A 21,047-nucleotide genomic window follows, 5' to 3' on the forward strand; every position below is an offset into this window, starting at 1 on the left:
ACCAATTTGGTGATTGTGTATGGTCCTTTTTTATATTTCTGGGTTTGAATTGATGACTTTTCTTAAGGATTTTTGTGTCTGTGTTCATGAGGGCTTTTGCTTTTCTTTTAATGTCTCTGTCTAGATTTAATGTCAGAGTGATGTTGGCTGCATAAAATAAGGTGGGACATGCCCTTACCACCCCCTAGAGCCCCACTTCTTGATACTGGCATCATTTTTTCTTTAAATGTTTGGAACATGTTATCTTGATGCTATCTGGGCCTGGAGTTTTCTTTGTGGTAAAACTTAACTAAGAATTCAAGGTCTTTAATAGATGTAGGGTGATTCTGGTAGATGTGCATCTCATCATAGTTTTAATTTATTTCTCTTAATGACTAATGATGTTGAGCATCATCTCATGTGCCTACTAGCCATGCATATTATCTTGTTTAGTGAAGTATTTGTACAGATATATTATCTGTTTTTAGTTAGGCTGTTCTCTTATTATTGAGTTGGAAAAGTTTCTTGTGAATTCTGGGCATAAGTTCCTTATATATGCTTTGTAGTATTGTCTGTGGCTTCTCAAAGGTAAATTGATTACTCTTACACAAACGTAAAATGAACATATGCTGAAGATTTTTATCTAATTCGCTTATCAAGGGATCTAGTAAGATGTTAAAACTGATTCCACATATCTAGTAACTTTTTATTAAATGGTGTACATTGTGGATGATATGTTTTAGAGACCACCATGGTTTTTATCTTTTGAAAATACTAACTTTTGTTCTGGCTTAACTTAACAAAATTAACTTTTGTTAATTGGATTGGCCCCAAACTCCTACTTTAGTTTGATTCTGCTCAGTTCTTTCAGTCTAACAGATTTGCTTTTTGCTGGAAATTTGGACTTTCCCCAGTATATGTACAATTTAGGTGTCTACCAAGGATTTGGGAAGAGCTTAGATACAGATTTTAAGACCGTAGCTTCTCTCTGTTGTATTGTATGATCTGGGCCTTAGTCAAAAAGCAGTTTGCAAGTGAATCTTACCCAGTACTTTCTCCTTCTTTCACCTGTCTGCTTCAGTCTCTTTCCAGTGCCTTCAAATGGTAGCTTTTTATATTTTATTCAGTTATAATTGTTTATCTGTAAGGGGAATAACATAATAGAGCATAGTCTGCCTTTACTTTTTCATTGACTTTTTAAATAGTGGAGCTCTGTTTTAGTCTTCACATCATTACTTAGCCATTCTATTGGATTTGATGTCCATGTTTTCCTTCTTTTCCCCCTTGGTGTTTGTGAATCCATTTGGGCTTTCCTCCTGCCCCTCCATCCCATTCAGGAGGGCAGTATAGGACTTACAGAGCATATGAAACAATATTCTCCAAATCTTTGTCATTTCTGCTTACCTTCCCTTAGTGTATTTCGTCTAACCAGGAAACCTAACTTAAGAGTTCAGATTTTTGAAAGTGAAAGGAATAGGTTGATTTGATTGGCAAGATTTTAAAAATGTTTTCCTTGCTTCCAGTTCTGTTCTGATGAGAGCCCTTGAAAGGCAGAGCTTGCCTTGGCATTGGTAAGTACAGCTAATACTGACCCTTAGTGGGGTTTATGGTTGTATTTGTTAGACCCGGAGGCCTGAGACTGAGGATCAACTGAGCAGGAGTGTCTCCTTGGAGATTCCATAACTGAGTTTTTAAATTCCCCAGCTCTGTGGTATTCTTTTCCCTCTGGTTCGGGGTGGGGAGGTATTCTGTGGGTGGCTGCATTCTTTATTTGTTCTTTGCTCTGACCTGGGACAGCAATCAGGGTCTGTAATGGGAGGCCGTGACATGTCTTTCTGGTCTGTCCCTCTTGCTTTGTAACTGCTTTGTTTTTTAAAATTTTCTGTTCAGCTTTATAGCAGGCTTCAAGAATGCTAATAACCTGTATGAAAAGCCTGTGTATTTTTCATCATGTGCCATGAAGCAGTAAGACGGTATATTCCTTTATTAGTATACTTGCAGTTTGTGAAATTTAATTTAGTACTGACAGAGACATTGCCATTCACTTTCACTGCAGTTTTGAATGTGAAAGACTCCCTGTTGGCTCTCTTTAAGCTTGGGCGTTGGGTATGAAGCTTGGTTATTTTCTTCATCAGATTTTTTTGTAGAATTTTGGGGAAAAACATTCTGAGAAGTTGTTGGTTATGTAAGAGCAACTAAATTTTTTGAGCAGCAGATTTCAGCTGGCGGATGTTAGCCTGTGTTTGTGTAGAAGGGAGTTCATTCCCAGCTGATTCTCAGGCTTGTAAACATTTCCATTTGGATGTGAGTAGGAACATGTTGGTCTGTTGAGTGGCTTTATTTGTTGGGTAACTGCACAACTTTTTCTGCAGGCTATTGCCTCTTACTTTGGGGAAACAGACTAGGGCACATCTGTAAAGTAGTCTACAAGAGTAAATTTTGGGGGAGATGAAACCGATGAATTAGTCAACAGAGAAGCTTTATACAAGATAGGTCTTCACCTTCTTCCTCTCCCTTTGTCCTTCAGTTAGTGAAATACTGTCTCCCCTGCCAAGAATTTTCCATGAAAATGAATGAAAAGAACTTCTCATCCCTTCCCTTTGTCATTTGTATTTAGTCCCTAGCTCACAAAATCACCTTGCCTTGTTTGTTTATGTACCTAGGGCAACCAGTGTTTCTGTACGTGGAATTATGACATGTTATGGATGGGAGGAGCTTTCACGATCGCCCAGTCCAAGCCCTTCCATTCACTAAATAAGAAATGGAGGTTGCTACAAATTAGAAAAGGCAGCAGTGCAGTAATCTAGAAGTTAAGAGCATGCTGGAGTCAGATCTGGGTTCAAATTCGGACTCCCACCATATACTAGGTGTGCAAATCTTATACAGGTTGGTTAACTTTAACCATGAATCTTTTCATTTGTAAAACAGATTAATGTGAAGATTAGCAAGATGCCTGAACAGAATAAGTAAACTCTTACAAGTGCCATTGAAGAAAGTGATGATGATAGTTACGTGTCTTCGTGATTGATAAACTGTAAGATGTCAAGATTGTAGAATTCAGGTGCTTACTTTGTGGATGAACAAATAAGAACATCTCCTGAGGAGCAAAACAGGGGGCTCTAACTTATCTGACAATGAAATAGATGTACGTTGTGTGGTTTTGGATGAGCATGGATTCTGAAAACCAGTGAATACCTGTGTTTATCATCCAGTGTATTTCTAGTGTATGCTTGAGAAAATGAGGGAAGGAAGAATATATATATATTTTTAAATGCTCTTGATGGAGTTTCAGAAATGGATTTCAGATGCTAGGACTCAGCTTGTAGCAAGAGGGTGAGATCAGTTGGTATAATTGGAGCTACTTGATAATCCTTTTACTCTGTTCTCTGAACATTTCTGGTGTTCCTATTTCTGTACAAACATGAGCTAGAAAATGACTGGGTCCCCATGGAAATGTCATGTGTTCAGCTGGCGAGGGAGGAGCACAGGGTGATGAACAGGTGTGGTGGAGCTGGTAGTCAGTCCGAAGCCTTCATCTTTGCTAAGCTTTTGCCTCTGGTGGGTACCAGGGCAGTACACTTCTGTGTAAATGCTTCTGGAGATTATTTTAGAATGTGATCTTTAGTTTGGTTATACCAGCATTTGGGGAGAGGAACAGAGGGAAAGGAAGAGGAATCAAGAATATATTTTTAAAACTGAAAAAAAAAAAAAAAAAGTTTTTGACTTGTGAGTTTCTACCTCATGGGGTAGAGGCTGAGGCCCCCGGCTGTGGTTTTCACCATTGCTGCTTCCTGCTGATGGAGAGCCAGCCACAAGGACAGTGGTGACTGAGCCCGTGCTTGATAATCCAGAGTGGCTGTTTCATCTTACTCAGGTCACTAGAAGGAGCATTGGTATCACTGAAGCTTTAACTTGGAGCTTCTGCGCTAGTGGCTAACTTGAATAGACTGTTCCTGAAGGATTGTGCCACAGCTGCCAAGTAAGGGGTGAGGGTCTTGTTAACTGGTCGTCTCTGTTCTTGCAGTATTGTTCTTGACTTGTTTGTTGGTCCAGGTCACGTGTTCCTGTTGGTGAGGTTCGTGTCTGTGAAGGACCAAGTTTGTAGAACATTTTCTCTGACACCACCACACTACAGTCGCTGCCCAAATTTATCAGGTTTACAGCAGAATTCAGAGGCAGATGATGATTGACTCTGTCTCCTACAGGAGAGAAAGGCCTCACAGCCAGCAGGGGCTTAGAACTTCAGCCACCCCTGCCCTCCTGGCCCTCTTACTGGAAACACAGTTGCTCATCCATCTGTCAGGTGGCATGGGATGTGGAAGGGGTTGATTCTTCCATTTGTCCATCTCAGGTCTTGGGAGAAACCGTATGTTGGTTTCCCAGATCAGTCTGAATTCTGGCCGTCTGCTAACCATGACCAATCTAGCACGAGCCAGTTATTTGTTGTAGTGTATTTGGGGTGGGGGTGGGGGGGCATTGGTGGGGCCTATTTAATTTATGTGGAGAATCAGCCAGGATCTCAGGGCCCCCCAGAGAGTTTACTTGGGCTATTTATAGTATATTGTTCTGTCCATGGTGTGGGTCTAGAGTACACACTCAAATATTTGTTAAATTGAATTTCCCTTTGTGGCATTTCAAATACCTTTTGTCTGCATGTTTTACACCTCCTCTTCCTTATCTTGCACATCAAGTCACTTTCTCAATGGCCTGGGCTCTTAGAAGACTCAGGTACAGGTACCTGCTCCTCCTTCTCACTCTCACTCCTGTTTACCAAAAGCAGTTTTACTTTTAGGACTGTATGCCAAGAAATTTTAGTCTTTTTTCCCTTAATTCCTTTTTGATTGGAAGGATTTTCAGAAAGAATAGCCAATTGAAGTGTTCATTATGGCCAGCTTATTAGCACTTGGGTCTCTGTGATAACATTAATTTTATGAAACACCTATATGTATATATATTTTTAAAGGTTGAAGTATTGTAATTCTAAAGGAAAGAACACTATGTAGTAGATGCTTGACTTTATCTAGATTTTTGTGTATAATCCTCAGCTATTAAATATTTGCAGTCTTGTGCATAGTAACATATTGTTTACTAGAAAAAACAATTCATCAGTATGTATTTCTATCATGTGCCTTTTACCTCCTCACACACAGCTAGGAAATAAATATTTTAAGGCAAAAAGGTCTGCAGTTTTTATGGCAACCTTATTTTTGAAATTAGTTCAAGCAGGGAAATTAATTTCCCATTCCTGCATTATATAATGAGTTGTTAACATATGTGGCCCTATAAGAGTTCCTGTTAAAAGGAATTCAGAAAATTTGAAATTCAAGGGATAATCTCTAAAGTTCCTCTTAAATTGTTATGTCTAAATGCAAAACAACTGTAATGTCATCCATATTTAACCTAGCAATAATAACCTTATAATAATTTGATGAAAAGTTGCCTTCTTATATCATTCTTTTAAGCCGTTTTCAATGAATCGATTGAATTGAATTAGAATTTGCAGGACTTTTTTTTTGTTAACCTAGTAGTTGATAATTTAACTCCGTTGAGATCTAATCTAAAACCAATTCTTTATTTTAGTACTGTCAAACACTTGTTCTGTTTGTTTTGTGAAGCACTAGGTCTAAATTAAAGTGAACGAACTTTATTGATAATCAAATAGCCATGACTGTGTATAAGTCACATTTTCAAGGTGCATGGATACTTCTGTGCTTGTGAGGACAGACTCAGTTTCACTCTATATGTTACAAGTAGGAGAGATTACTGACAGATGCCATTCCTCTCTAGTGGTTGAGAAAGAGTTCTGTTATTTTAGGACACTGATACATTTTTGTCTTTAGATAGCAAAATTCTTGGCTAGAACTTCTAATCAAATTACCACAGGTTCTGTAACATGTTATAGTTAGTTCTTTATGGCATCTAGATTGCTAGAAGTGGGGTGATGATCTTTTTGTGCTTTTAGTTGGCTGATCCTAGTTCATTCCACCTAAAAGATTTATCAGTGATTTTTATTTATTTAATTTTTTAGAAGTATGTTCTACGCCAAACATGGGGCTTGAACTCAACTACTGGGAGATCAAGAGTTATATGTTCTTCCCATTAAACCAGCCTACCAGTGATCATTTTCTTTTTCCTTGTCCCTTTTCCCTTTCCGCTTTCCTTTCTTCAAGTGCCAGCACTAGTAGGGGGAAGAACAGAGGGGGAGAGATAAGCAGATGCTACATTGAGCATGGAGCCCAGTGCTGGGCTGGATCTCTCAACCCCTGAGGTAGATCTCTCAACTCTGAGGTCATGTCCCGACCTGACATAAAGAGTCGATGCTCAACAGACTGAGCCATCCAGGCACCCCTCCTATCAGTGACTTTTAAAAATACTCTCTGCTCACTGTATGTTATGAAAACAAGAATGACTCCTCAGGGAATAATTCAGGCCGGCGATGTTTTATGAATAGAAATTCTCCTTTAAAAATAAAATTTTTCATTTAAGAAGTTAATAAAATGATATTTTTTAAAAACCTGAGGGTTGCTGAAAACATTGGAGTTTCTGTGACTGTAGTCTTTCACTTAATTATTAAATACATGTTTTTCTTTTATTTGAAGTCTTTGTTCAAAACTTTTCCTCTGATTTTGAGATTTTTTAAAAAAGATTTTATTTATTTATTCATGAGAGAGACACAGAGAGAGGGAGAAATAGACTCCATGCAGGGAGCCTGATGTGGGACCTGATTCTGGGACTCCAGGATCATGCCCTGAGCAGAAGGCAGACAACCTCTGAGCCACCCAGGCATCCCATTGAGATGGTTTGTTTGTTTTAAAGACAAAACAAAAACGTCCCTCTTCTTGTGTTTTACAATGTCATTATTCTCAAGATGTTAAAGATTCAATATTGAAGAACTACAGCAGGGGTGCCTAGGCAGCAGGGTGGGTTAAGTATCTGCCTTCGGCTCAGGTCATGATCCCCAGGTCCTGGGATGGAGCCCCGAATCGAATTGGGTTCCCTGCTCAGTGAGGAGTCTGCTTCTCCCTTTCCCCCTGCCCCCTCCCTCTGCTCCTTCTCACTTTCTCTCAAATAAATAAAATCTTAAAAAAAAAAAAAGGAACTACAGCATTAAAGTATTTATCCTTGAGATAGGAGAACCATTTTAGCAACTTTAAAAGTAAAAGCTAACATGGACTTTCCTAGCATGTTTCTAGTGCCTCTTCCACCTGCCACTTGTGGGAATAATGTGGTAGTACTTTTATCATGTAATGTGTCCAAGAAGGCGGGCTGTGTGTCACTGTGAAATAACTTCCTAATGGAGTATCCACTCCAGGGCCTGGGCTTTGCCCAGTTTAGGTCATATAGCTTGATCAGGTCTGCATTTGTGTGAAACCTACTTGCCTATATTCAGTCTTTCCAAATGGTTTATCATCACTTTAACCCATTGGGTTGCTTGCTTTTTAGATGGACAGAGGTTGGGAAGGATGAAGGAAGTAGAAGGGCTTGAATGAATTTGGCAGACCCTTTACCGGATATCTATTTTAACCCCCCCTGAAGTTAATTTACATAGAGCCCAGCTGTGCATGAATTTTTCTAAATTCAAAGTTTATTCTTATTACCATAGGGATAAGAATGTCAGCACTTACTGAATTGATGGTCTTGCTCTCCTGTGCCTGGACCTCCTGGCAGCTTACAGTTCCGTTTCCTTTGGATAACAGGATACAGCTGGAGGCAAACTTCTCACCTGTAATAGCCATTTGGAGTTTTCTTCTCTATATAGATCTCTGCAAAGCAGCAGAAACCTTTTTTTTTTTTTCCAGGAAACCACAAGCCTGTGTTAAATACCAAAAGAGAATTGAAATAACATGTGCGTGTGTTCTTCCCAGAGGTACCAACCATCACATGAGAGCCTTGGTGTAGTGTTGAGCAGCTCTTTGCCCTCTCTTCTGCTTTGAGGTTTTCCAGTTAGATGATGCTGAATTCCTCCACTCTGGTCCCTTTGGTCCCTTTTACCTCTCTGGATGATTAAGCAAATTGATCCAGGCTGGTTTTCTTATCACTTGGCAGGATCCATATACTACCTTTTATGAGCTACTAGGTGAACCTTCTGGGACTAGACTGACTTATTTTTGGCTTTGATAGAATGGTTTTTATTCTTAAAGCTAGAGCTATGGATCCTTTGCTATCAAATAGTGCAGAAAGCTGCTGATTAATTTCTGTCTCTGATGTTCATATCAAGTATTTTAGTATTTATTGTGTGTGCAAGCACTGCTCCAGATGCTGTGGCAGGAGTGGTAGTGGTGGGGCAGGAGGGCTGTAGAAGACGTGTACAGTGTGACAGCCTGGAATTAACAAGTTGAGAAGAAAAGGCAAGCATGGAAATGAAGGAGAAGAAAATGAAAGAAAAAAAAGTGACTTATTGCTGGCTGCTTGGGTTAGATTACCAACAATAATCCTGCTATCAGAATCATCGAGGATGGAGGGCATTATCGTGAGCAAAGTGTAAGGACTGGACCTAGCACAGTGCATTCCAGCAGTGTGTGCAGGGCACATTGGAGGGTGTGGGTTAGGAGTACTAGCAAGGCTGCATAGACAAGCCACTGAGCACAGTTGGGCGGCACCAGTCGGAGTGGTAGGGGAGCCTGGAGGGCTTCTGGGAGTTCACCAACAATAAAGGGCGTATTCAGTAGAGCCACCTCATCTGGGGTCTACAGTTCTCTCCTGGACTCCCTTTGTTTAGAATTCGGGATCAGTGCTGGGTGGCGGTGGTCCACAGGACGTGGGAGTTGGATGTGATGTGAGGTCAGTGCACACAGCTAATCCTGTCATTCATATGAGGCAGTAGGGACAGCAACTCACCGAGTGTTTTCTTGTTGCTTACTACCGTGTTAAACACTTTACACACATCTTTTATTCTTACTTTTATCCATTTTACAGATGAAAATAAAGTTTGGCAATGAAGTAACTTGTCCACAATAATAGAGTCTGAAGTGCCAAAGTTACAACCAAATCCAAGTCTGTCTGCCTCCTTCTCTGAATTATATTGGCATTTTTGTTTTTATTCTTACATTCTTCCACAAGAGGTTGTTAATTCTTAAATGCCAGCAGATTGTCTCCAACCTAGTAGTCATCTGTTCCTTTAATATCTTCATTTATTCATCAGAATGATTTATAGAGAATTAGTGTAAAAAATATATATATATATATATATATATATATATATATATATATTTTAGAGAGAGCACGGTGGATGGGGACGAGCAGAGGGAGGAGAGGGGATTTTTTTTTTTTTTTAAGATTTTATTTATTTATTCATGAGAGACCCATAGAAAGGCAGAAACAGGCAGAGGGAAAAAAGCAGGCTGCCTGTAGGGAGCCTGATGCGGGACTTAATCCCAGGACTCCGGGATCATGACCCAGATGATGATGATTCTTTTTTTTATATATATACAGAGGAAATGTAGTGAGCTTACTCTTTCCGCTGGCAGCTGATGGCCTCAAGCTGCCCCTAATGTGTCTGTGGTTGCAGCCTCTGAGCTTAGGCACCTTGGGTTGCAGGACTCTACCTTTAGCCCTGGAGATTGGAAGCTCTACAGCGACTAAGATGGCTTAAATATGTTTCCAAAAATGATCACGTTTTATTTTTAAGCTTTTCTTTCCTTTTCTTGAGTCAGGGCAGATTTTAGTACCCTCTCCTAGCACTCTGTGAAGAACAGAGGTTGGTACCTCAGAAGAACCTTTCTGAAGGACTGCTTGCTACTGTGTAGGCAGGCAGAGTGTGAGCTACAGAATGAGAATAGTATTTCAGGAAGGTTGAGTCAGAGGAGCAAGTGGAGCATGGAGAGATTTTCTCAAGGTGATAAGGCCCTAGCACTCTGGTCTACAAGCTGAGGCAGGCCGGCTGGCAGTGATTCCCACTTGGGGAGGAAGGTGGTGTGGGCTGCTTCTGAGACCCCCCTTCTAATTGTAAAGTCCTGTGGCCAAAAGGGTTTGGCTGGGGTTTGGGACACAGACTCCAGGGCCTGCAGAACTTGACTGGGGGGAAGTCAGCCATCGCTTGCTGCATCTCAGGGAAGCCATGGGGGAAGGCTGGCCTTATTACTTGTGACCCACATGTACTTGCCGGGTTTGAGTGTAGGCTACATGATTATAGACTTCTTCCAGTGCAACTTTTTGTGAATCTTTGAACCTGCAGTTGTGAAAGGATAGAAAATTTAGCTGAACTTAAAAAAAAAAAGGGGGGGGGGTAAGAAAAAGAATGGTCAGAAAAGGAAAAAAAAAAATCAAAGACGTAAATTTGGTTGATGCCAGTGCCATCATAAGGCTGTAAGATCTTTAGGGTAGAGTGCGGTCACAGTGGTTTGTCTGTTTTCTTCTCTCCCTTCATTGGCCAAGTGTCTTTGAGGTGTGTGTGGATTTACCTGAGTCATCTCCTTTGTCCTCTCCCTCTTCAGCCCCCTGCTTGCACTTCTCATTCTGATCAGTGCCCAGCAGCTCACTGTGCTGTGTTGTCCTTGCAGGCACTGCTCCGGCTGCTCTGGGCTGCTTCTGTGTCCACCCGGTGAAACTTGCCTCACAGCTGATCTCCAGTAAATTGTGTGAGGGCTTCCTAGCTAGTTTATTCTTCTTACTTGACCCTTGTAACATTTTTATTATTGCACTTATAATACTGTAACATAATGATCCATTTACATCTGTATGTCCCTTACTAAATTGGTAGGGTAGTGTATTATTTATCTCTGGCACTCAGCAGCTCACTGTACATGGAATATTTTGGGGGCTCAGAAACATACAGAGATTATCTACCATCATTGAGTCTTTTTGTGCCAGGCAGATATTAAAAATATAAATAGAAAAAAAGGAGGCCCTAAGTACTGAAAAGTTATGGTGTATTCTCCTATATGAATTTCAGAGTAAACTCTGAGTATAAGAAATCAGAGGCCTGATTTTAAATTAAATTCTTTCATTATTATTTTGGTAAGAGTTCTGAGTTTTTTTATTCCATGTTAATGACTTTGATTATTTGTGTGTGTGTATTTTAGCCCTAAATTCAGGATCATTTTTCCTATTGGATAATTCGGCACTGATAAATAGTAAATGAATGAATGTGGGTGTTAGTGTTTTGGTTATTTGGGTTTCAGTTTTAATCGGCTGTGTTTGTTTTTCCTGTGAGTATTGCCCTGTGTTCTACTCTTCTTTCTTATCCTCTCCTACCTTCCTGCCATGGGTCCCCTTCCCCCTCTCACTCCAGTTGTGACCATGCTTCACTTTTTTCTTGGTGATTTTTAGGAGTACAATGTCATGAGATAGTGGGACACAGAAGCCTAGCTTGTGCCACAAGAGAATCAGACACATGTTCTGGGTCTCAACACCATTGTTTCCCCACGTGTGGGCCATGATTCAAAAGCAAGAACAGCACAGGTCTAGTTTCCTGATTTGGTGGGCTAGAATCTATATTCTTTAACAAGGCCTCTGATACTCATGTGCCCTAAAGTTTGAGAATCAGTGTTTAGAGCTAAGTGATCAGTTATTAATTAATGCAGCTGTAAACAGAAAAAGACAATTAGGCTCCTGTAAGATTTCCTCAGTCCCTTATTCAGGAAATGTATTGATACCTGTAGTAGTTTGTATGTACGGATTTTGGCATCTGCAACAGGAAACGCCTATTTGCTCTTTGTACCCTGCTGCTTTTCCATTGTTCAGAATTCCCTGCTCCCACCCCCAACGAGTACATAACATGTTTATTGCCACCAGCCCAGACTCCTTAGGAATGAAGGAAAGAGTCTTTGGATCCTGTTATTTTCCTTGAAGAGCAGAACACTATTTTACAAGAATCCAGAGTATGTATTGTCATTTCCATGTTAACCCTCACCCCAAATTTTTGTGGGTTTCCAGGGATTTACCATAGCACAGTTTTAGCAGAATCCCAGGCCGTGGAAATTCATTTGAAGCACATTTTGCAGTGCAAGTATCCTGCAGGTACAAATCCTTTATTTACTCTTGGCTGGGTCTCAAACAGCTGCCCTCCTTTTTTTGGGACTGGGGTTGATTGTGAAGGTGGTTTGCACATCTTGTAGATTTGGAAGCTTCCCTGTTGTGAATGACAAAACCATGTCCATTGAAGTGATAAGTTCAACAGACCTGGACAGCTGATCCTTAGGAAATGGCCTGTGGTCAGGAAGCTAACAGATTCAGGGAGTTTGCAGGTCTCCCTGTAATTCCCGATGTAATGTTGGGCCTTTGGTTCCCCCCCTCCCTTCAGGGACATTTCATTAAGAGTGGAGCATGTGTTATGTTTCTTTAGTATACTATGCAGATATGGCTAGAAAATAAGTTTGATTTATATTTAGATACATATGAGTACAGACAATGTTACTCTAATTGCTTTTCTTTTATCAGCTCTAGGGAGCATTAGTAAAGATTGTAGATTTATTTCTTCAGTTTGCACATTTAAGAAAAATGTCTTTTTACTTAATTCCAGTTCAGTTGTGACACCCTGAATGACAGGGGACTTGAAATAGTTGTGCTCTGTATAATGTCTTCTTTCGGACTACAAAAGTAGTATCTGTTCAATGTCTGAATAGTTAGGATTAAGAAACAGATAACTTAAGAATGAAAATTGGCTGTTATTTTCAGAAATGTGTGTGTTTAACATTTTGTTATTTTGTTCCTCCAGATTCTTTTCTACGGTTATTTTGTTATATCTTACAATTGTGATTTACCCACCAATGTGTTTTTAGATAAATGCATCTCTGGATACCTGATGCCTTTTATCTTGACCACTTACGGTTTTCCAAGTATTTTCCTTGGTAGTCTCCATTGAGACCCAGAAATTGCAGGAAAGATCTGTGTCTGGCACTTTGCTAAGCACTTCACTTGGATTCTCTCTTTTAATTCTTCCACTGACACCATGCTGTAGGCAGGAATTCTTATGCTCTCACTGCACATAAAGAGACTGAGGTTACACAGTCCACTGACTTACTTGCTCAAGGTCATACAGTTAATCACTAGAGAACTTGGGATGCCCGCCCACGTAATTTGATTGCTGGTCTAGAGGATATTGTATAAGTACTCTAGAACTTCGCTGTGCTGAGAAATCTTTTCTAGCTGAAAATATATGAGCCCTCCAGAGTGATTGCATGGGGACGCCCTGCTTCTTTAGCTTATTAAGAGGTATTTTGTTAGGTTTTGATCTGTAGTTGGCACTCTAGGGGAACACTGGCTGAATCTAGTCCACTGCCTCCTTTTGTAAAGAGTTTTATTGGAACATGGCAACACCCATTCATTTACTTATTGCACCAGAAAACCTATGACCTGGCAAAGCCTAAAATGTTTACCATCTAGCCTTTTAAAGAAAATGCTTGCCTGGACACCAGTCATTATGAAGGCATGTCATTTTTTGGTAGCTTCTGGTGGTTTTGCGTTCATTTGTTCAGGCACTCTGGTTGGTAGAATTGTTTACTCTTCGTTAGTCCCCCCCAAACCAACCAAATAGCCCCTCCTACTTTATGCCTGAGTTTCCTTGTGATCCTTTAGAGCAACTGAGTTTCTTCAGAATCCTTTGCAGATAGTGTGACCCGTAAACGATTCCGGAACTTTTGCCTCTGTTAACCTGTGTAAGCACTGCATATCCCACACTGATCGCTGATCCTTCTGATGATGCTGTGCGCCTGGTGCCCTGTGAGGGAAAGGCTGGTGAGCGTTTGTTCTGAAGTGCAGGGAGAGGTTGTAGCCTGTGTCTGCTTGTCCAGCAGCACCCTGCGAGCTGCCAGAGAATTGTCAGAGAACACTGCTCTGACATCACTGAGACTGTTGCATTCGGGGTGGAGAAATCCTGCTTGGACATAAAGTGAATGTGTTGCTTTTGTACAACAGTAAACTATTCCTTTTGCTTTCTTTCGGCATTTTGCAATAAAATGGAAAATGTGAGAAGAATGAAAACACTTAATTACTGAGTTTGTTTTTATTCTTCACCCTGCAGATTTATGACTGGACAGAATCCTAGCCGGCTCCTGCTGAGTGGCAGATTTGGTGAACATACTTGAAATCACATCGTTTCAGTGTTTGAATTTTTTTTAAAGATTTTATTTATTTATTCATGAAAGACACACACACACACAGAGAGAGAGAGAGAGAGAGAGAGAGAGGCAGAGACACAGGTAGAGGGAGAAGCAGGCTCCATGCAGGGAGCCCGACGGACTCGATCCCAGGACTCCAGGATCACGCCCTGGGCCAAAGGCGGCGCTAAACCGCTGAGCCACCCAGGGATCCCATAAGTGTTTGAATGTTGATATTTCCATTTCATAGTCTTTCAAATGGTGTGCAGCATTTAGTGTCCCACCACGTCTGTCATGTGTTGTACTTGTGTTATGTGAAAGGAGCCCAGGGAAGTGTGGACTTGGTCAACATCATTCACTAGTGTCTGGGTAAGAACGAAATTGTAGGGTTTTTCTCTCTGAAAATTCCTTGATGAAATCATTAATGGACAGAGTGCATTCCTTAACTTTCCTTTTCGGAAGGCTTGATGAAGAATCTGTAGACAAAGCAAGGACTTTCAGTTGGGGCTTAGAGAATAAATTTGTTTATTTTTGTTTGTTTTTTGTTTTTTTTTTTTTTTTTTTTTTTTTGTATGTTTACTCTGACCCAAAGACTGCCTTCTTGCAATAGGCTCCTTTCAAAAAACACAGTTGTCAAGTAAAGTAAGCACACTTAAATGTGTAAAGTTGGGCACTATATGTAGCAAGTTTTCTGGTGGCTTAATGTCAAAACTGTTCTGAGTACTGGAGCCAGTTTGGGGGTCTGGAACCCTCTCCACATGTTACTTCTGTCAAACACTTCTTAATCTCTTAGATTTTCATGGGGTAAATGTCACCTCAGAGAGGCCTTCCCTCAGTACCATGTTTAAAACCTTTTGTTCCTCTTTTTCATTTTCCTCCATAGAACTTATCACTGAAAACCATTTATTTTACTGTCATATTTAAGTGTGTTACTCTCTACAATAAAGCTCTGTGAAGGTTGGGAATTTTGTCTCTATTCCTTCTATACCCTCAGTGCCTCAGTACCATGCCTGGTACATTGTACAGGCACAGCAATTAACAGCAATGGAGTCGTCTGTCTCTGATGTTTGTAGAACAGGCACTAGAGGTGAAATGAGCTAGTTTGTGAATTGAGGTCATTCAGGAGATCCTGAAAAGCACATCACATGGGGTTTGATTCTGGGCTCTCCTACTTCTTAAAGTTGGTAATAAGTAACTTAGTTATTGAAAGACTTGATTTTTTTTTTCACCAGTGAAATGGGGAAAATGTCTTTTTACAGGGATTAAAGATAATGTTGAACATAAAGTTCGTAAATATTAGGCCTGTCTTTTCTCTTGTGTGTCAGTGTTGAAGAAGCCGAAGCAATCTGAATTTACCAATCTGTTGCTTCTGGGGTCATTGCCTTGATGACTTCTGACAGCTTTATTCTTTCAACAGCCTCTGTTGCCAGCATAACAATGACCTGTCCCTTTGACCAGTGTGGGAGGACAGACACTTTGTCATTCCTCTTTAATCCTCATATCAGAACAACTTGTATGGGTTCTGGCTTTGATATATGTTTAGGCGAGTTCATAATACCAAACAGTTGAGATGCATCAGCCCTTCCTGAGAGCCATGTGAGTTCAACCAGCCCTTTTATCCAAATGCAGCAGCAGCTGCTCAAATAGGTTGATGTCTGTGATCTTTGCAAACTAAGTTGTCATAAGTTTCTTGGCAGATGAAGAAACATCAGAGGGCCAATAAGTCACTAGTGCGTCTCCCTAGATTTCTCCACTTGTTATGGGTTACTGAAATGTTAATTCTTGTTTTAGTTTCCACGGATACTTCTTGAGGGGAACACTTCAGAAGTTAGTTAAGGCAAATTGGTTTATAAAGTTATAGGTTCTTTTAGTCCTTTGTCCCAGGCAAGTCTGGACATGATCTGGAAAGCTGATTAAAAGGCTAGTGAGCACAGTGAGCTTAATTTTAAATTAAATGGATATTTAATGCATTGAGAAAAGTACTCAAGCACTTTGTTTTTTCTTTTCCATCCATGCTTTCTATTTGAATTTGATGGACTGGAGATCTGCCTTATTTTTCTACTAAATGAGTTATTGGTACATTTCTCAAGTTTGGTTTTCACTGTGGATTTTTGCAGGTGATTTTAGCACCTAAGGGTACAAAATCATTCCATGAAGACAGGAAGGAAAGTGCCAAGAAGCCAGGAGGTGTCTCAGTGCAGGGAGTGGGCCAGAGAATGAACAGGGGTGGATGTGGAGGTGGTCTGCCAATGTGGCCGAACCCCCAGGCTGTTGGCAAAACATGCTGAAAAGCCTGTGGCCTGCAAGTGGTTGGGGGATGACTGGGTTTAGGAGCCCGATTATAGCTTTGGTTTTTGTTTTTTTTTCCCCTAAGTGTGTGTTAACTGCTTTTTGGGTGAGCCTTGATCTTGGACATACACATACCACAGCCTGACCAAACTGGCAGATCTGGGAGGATTTCAGTATCGGGAGGATTCTGTTACTTAGATTACACATGGTTGCTGAGGCATTCATTGCTCTTTATTCTAAACATTTAGCCATTGATAAGCTGCTGTTAGTGCTATTTGGATTTCAATTTACTGTTAGGTTTTTGTAATCTGGTAGAACACAAAGAATGTGATTTTATCTATTTTTTGCATGTGCGAATGACATTTCTGTACTGTTGTTTATACTACTGGTTAGTTACCGTGTGCCTTAATTTAATCCATTTAACTTACTATGAGTAAGAAACTTTCTTAGATCAAATTATAATCTAGTCCTTTGGGGTCTGCCTCTCTGACTCCTACGAGGACAAGATCAGCTTATACTCATTCAGGGTGTTTGGAAAAGGGCCTGCCATCCTGAAGTCCACAGTTCTGGGCCATGGTATTTTAACTTGAAGCTCCTGGTCAAATCTCCCAAGTTAAACCTTGAGAGCATGCTGTTTTTGATATTCAGGAGGGTATTAGACAATCCTACGAGTCTTCTCTAAAGTTCTTCCTAAGATTTTTGCGAGCATTCATTTAGTGAAGATAACAGTTGGGAACCGAGCTATTAATTTTGAGCGGGGATGGGAGGGGGTAACAGCGTGTATATGGTGGAGGCCAGCCGTATCTTCCCTTCTTTGCAGGGTATCCTCCCTTCTCTGTGGGCAGACAGGAAGAGTGTGCTCTGGCCCACTGTACCCCTGTCCCCAACTCCCTGGTGAGGCTGGAGGAGACCCTGACCATGCAGCACTTCTTGAATTTGGGCAATTATGTAAAAGTATAACTGAATGTACACTGGTTTTGCTTTGGTAAGTGCATTTAATACCCTGTTGGTTGTTGAAAATTCTCCTAGGACAGTGGAGCCTTTTGTGTTTATTTTTCAATCAGAAAGTCTTTCTCCCCAGTCGAAAGGATTGAAGTGAGGCTATAAGAAGTTTTGCAGTCCCTGACCTTCTAGCCTTCCCTAACCTCTAAGGAAAGCCAGGCATCCAACAACCTCAGACTTCTGATTGTGTTCATATGGCCATACGTGACATAGAGCATTTGCAGCTTTTATATTTTTTTGGTGATAGCTTTTAATTTCATTCTCACTTATTTCTTCCTTTTCTGTTTCAGTGTCCTGGGTCATGAAACTTAATCCACAGCAGGCTCCATTATATGTGAGTAAATAATGAGATTTCTTATTTTCATACTCATCTCTGCCTTTTATTTGTTATGAGGAAATTCAGAAATGCTCTCATGTGCTTATCACAGGAATTTTTAACCATCTACATGAGTAGTGTACTTCAGAAATTGAATTTGATTTGGCAAATGCTAAATGACTCCTGCATGGCTGGCACTGAGCTGGGAACAACGAATAGCTGTAAGATGTGTGAGGTAAACTTGTCAGGTGGCAAGCGGCACATCAAACAGTTGCACTGTCCTGCAGAACGATGCCTATGCCAATGCCTATGCCAAGGCTGCTTCTTTTCACTGTCAGCACATTTACAGAAACGTGCTGTGGAGATCTTCCTGCTGCCATTGGGAGTTACCCTGTGTTGCAACTAGGTGGCACTCTGTCATTGGTGAGAGTGCTGTTTACGTTAGGGCTCGGGTGGAAGCTGATGATAAATCATCTCCCGAAAGTGAGGCAACTATCAGATGAAGTGGATAAGTCAATGAATCAAGGCTGGAAAAGGTAAAGTGTAGGTGATTCTTTTTTTTCTTTTTAATTACCAAGAGAGTGCATTAGCTGCATGAGGGTGGTGAAAAATGGTGAGGGGTCCCCTCAGGGGTGTGGATAGATAAAGCTGCCAGAGGCCAGCGGATATTGGATTGGTGTGGTCTGGAGAGAGTGAGGAAAATGTCATTGATGGTACAGTATGTTGGAGATGAAGCATTTGGTTGGATGAAAAGTCCTCAGAATTTGTTCAAGACCTAAGACAGATAGTAGAGGGGATGAGTGACTGTGAGCATGGTATTTGATGCACGGTGGAAGGGTGGGCACTGGAAATGGCCCAGCTGCATTTGTGTTGAGGAGTAATGAGAGACAAGTCTATAAAGGGTATCAAAGGTCAGCTGTGAAGGCAAAGATGTGAGAGCTCCTGAGGAACCTTCAGTGGGGTTATTTTAAATCTGTCAGTTTTATGCACTTTTTTATTTTAAGCCATACGATGTTAGTAATAGTCCTATACCTGTCTAGCATACAACATTCATGCGATCACTTTTCTACACAGATGATTTTTATGTTAAATGTAACCTATAAAGAAAATATATGCATTCTTAGAAGGCATTTTATGTATTTCTTTCCAGACTACTTGGAGAGAATGTGTTATGTTCAACAGTGGGTTTGCACATGAACTGAACACCTTGGACTTTTAAAAACAGCTCTTATTGAGATATAATTCACACACCATAAAACTCACACATTTAAAGCCTGCGATTCAGTGGTTTTTAGTGTATTCACAGTTATGTAATCATAACTGTCATCTAACTTGAGAAGATTTTCTCATCCCGAAAAGAAGCTCCTTACCTATTAGTAATTACTCAACCATTCCCTGCCTTTCCCTAGCCCCTGGCAACCACTTACCCACTTTCTGTCTTTATGGAGTTACTTATTCCGCAAATTTCATGTAAATGGAATCATACAACACGTGGACTTTTGTGACTGGCTTGTTTTCCATAGTGGAACATCTTTAATTAAGGTACATGTTAAAGCAACTTTGTTCCTTTTTATTGATGGGTAATACTCTGTGGTATGGCTGTGCCACATTTTATTTCTCTGTTCATTAGTTGATGGCCATTTGGCCTATTTCCACTTTTTGGATATTACGAATAATGTCGCTATGAGCAGCAGTTTTTGATAGACTTTGTATTTTCATTTTTCTTGTGATTGGACTTAAGAGTACAATTGCCTGCTTACATGATGACTCTCTGTTTAACGTTTTGAGGAATTGCCACGGTTTCCTCAGTTGCTGCACTGTTTTATGTTCTCACCACCAATGTTGAGGGTCTGTGTCTCCAAATTCTTACCAACACCTGATGGTACCTGACTTCTGGATTGTTGCCATCCTGGTGGGTGTGAAATGATAACTCATTGTGGGTTTTTTTTTTATTAAACATTTTATTTATACTTTGAGAGAGAGAGAGCAGAAGCGGGGTGAGGGGCAGAGGGAGAAGCAGACTCCCTGTAGAGCAGGGAGCCTGACATGGGACTCAATCTCAGGATCCTAGGATCCTGACCTGAAACAAAGGCAGATGCTTAACCAACTGAGCTACTCAGGCTCCTGCTTATTGTGGTTTTATTTTGCATTTCTCTAGTGGCTAATGATTGTGAGCATCTTTTTAGATCCTTTTGCCCATTTATATGTCTTTGAAGAAATGTCTATTTGGATTCCTTGCTTATTTTTAATTTTCTTTTTTGTTGAATTTTAAGTGTTCTTTATATATTCTGGATTCAAGTCCCTTATCAGATAGATGGCTTGCAAAAACTTTTGCCCACCATAAGGATTATCATTTCATTTTGTTGATGGTACCCTTTGAAGCTCAAAAGTTTTTAATTTTGATTATGTCCAAATTACCTGTTACTTCTCTTACTACTTGTCCTTTTGGTGTCATATCTACAAAAGACTTTGCCTAACTCAGGGTCACAAAAAAATTTAACCTCCTATGTTTTCTTTTAGGAATTTTATAGTTTAAGCCCTTACATTTAAGTGTATGGTTCTGGAATACATTTTTTTGTATGCTCTAAGGGAGGGTTCCATTTTTCATATATGGACATCTGGGTGTCCTTGCACCATTTGTTGAGAAGACTTCTTTCTACATTGAATTTTCTTGGGCACGCTTGTTGAAAATTTATCATAAATATAAAGAATTACTTCTGGACTGTGTTAAGTCTCTTCCTTTCCAGTATGTCATCTTAATTTCTTTAGCAATGATTTACAGTTTTCAGTGTATACAAACCTTATACTTTATTTTAATTCTTCTTGATGCTATTGCAAATTACAGTTTTCTTAATTTCATTTTCAGATTGTTCATCGTTAGTGTATAGAAATACAGTTGATTTTTTTAAAAAGATTTTATTTATTTATTCATAGAGATGGGGGGAGAGAGAGAGAGAGAGAGAGAGAGAGGCAGAGACAAAGGCAGAGGGAGAAGCAGGCTCCACGCAGAGAGCCTGACGTGGGACTCGATCCAGGGTCTCCAGGATCACGCCCCGGGCTGCAGGTGGCGCTAAACCGCTGTGCCACCGGGGCTGCCCACAGTTGATTTTTATATATTGATCTTACAACCTCAGCCTTGCTGAACTTGTTTTATTGGTTAAAAGTTACTTATTTATTTATTTTTAAGATTTTATTTATTTGAGAAAGAGTGAGTGAGAGAGAAGGAGCCAGGGGAGGGGCAGACGGAGAGGGAGAAGCAGACTCTCTGGACTCCAGGATCAGGACCTGAGCTGAAGGCAGACACTTAACCAACTGAGCCACCCAGGTACCCCGGTTAATAGTTTTTTAATGGATCCCTTAGATTTTCCTGTATACCGATCATATCCTCCGAAAATACAGATAGCTTTCTTGCTTTCCTATCTAGA

The 21,047-nt window shown here is 40.4% G+C and overlaps 1 protein-coding gene and 1 long non-coding RNA gene across 22 annotated transcripts in view; one reads left to right on the plus strand and one right to left on the minus strand.

Moving 5' to 3' along the window:
• LOC140617483 (uncharacterized) overlaps positions 1 to 13,695 on the minus strand; it is a 50,320-nt gene extending 36,625 nt beyond the window's left edge. For 2 of the 5 annotated variants that reach the window (XR_012017712.1, XR_012017723.1), the window contains exons 1-3: positions 13,324 to 13,694; positions 12,746 to 12,898; positions 7,605 to 7,702 (exon numbers count right to left, since the gene is read on the minus strand). This is a non-coding gene — a long non-coding RNA (uncharacterized lncRNA). Of the gene's footprint in view, positions 1 to 4,621; positions 4,743 to 7,604; positions 7,703 to 11,781; positions 12,050 to 12,745; positions 12,899 to 13,323 lie in introns of those variants that run through there. The other 3 variants (XR_012017722.1, XR_012017718.1, XR_012017706.1) reach the window with 3 other exon arrangements.
• AKAP13 (A-kinase anchoring protein 13) overlaps positions 1 to 21,047 on the plus strand; it is a 320,680-nt gene that overhangs the window by 67,166 nt on the left and 232,467 nt on the right. For 16 of the 17 annotated variants that reach the window (XR_012017659.1, XM_072798849.1, XM_072798869.1 and 13 more), the window contains exon 2: positions 17,597 to 17,640. Coding sequence is in view for 16 of the 17 variants with exons in the window: in XM_072798849.1 (XP_072654950.1) it covers positions 17,608 to 17,640 (33 nt within the window). In the remaining variant the exon portion in view is untranslated. Of the gene's footprint in view, positions 1 to 17,129; positions 17,290 to 17,596; positions 17,641 to 21,047 lie in introns of those variants that run through there. The other variant, XM_072798857.1, reaches the window with a different exon arrangement.

The sequence above is a fragment of the Canis lupus genome, chromosome 2, assembly GCF_048164855.1.
Source record: "Canis lupus baileyi chromosome 2, mCanLup2.hap1, whole genome shotgun sequence".
NCBI lineage: Eukaryota > Metazoa > Chordata > Mammalia > Carnivora > Canidae > Canis > Canis lupus.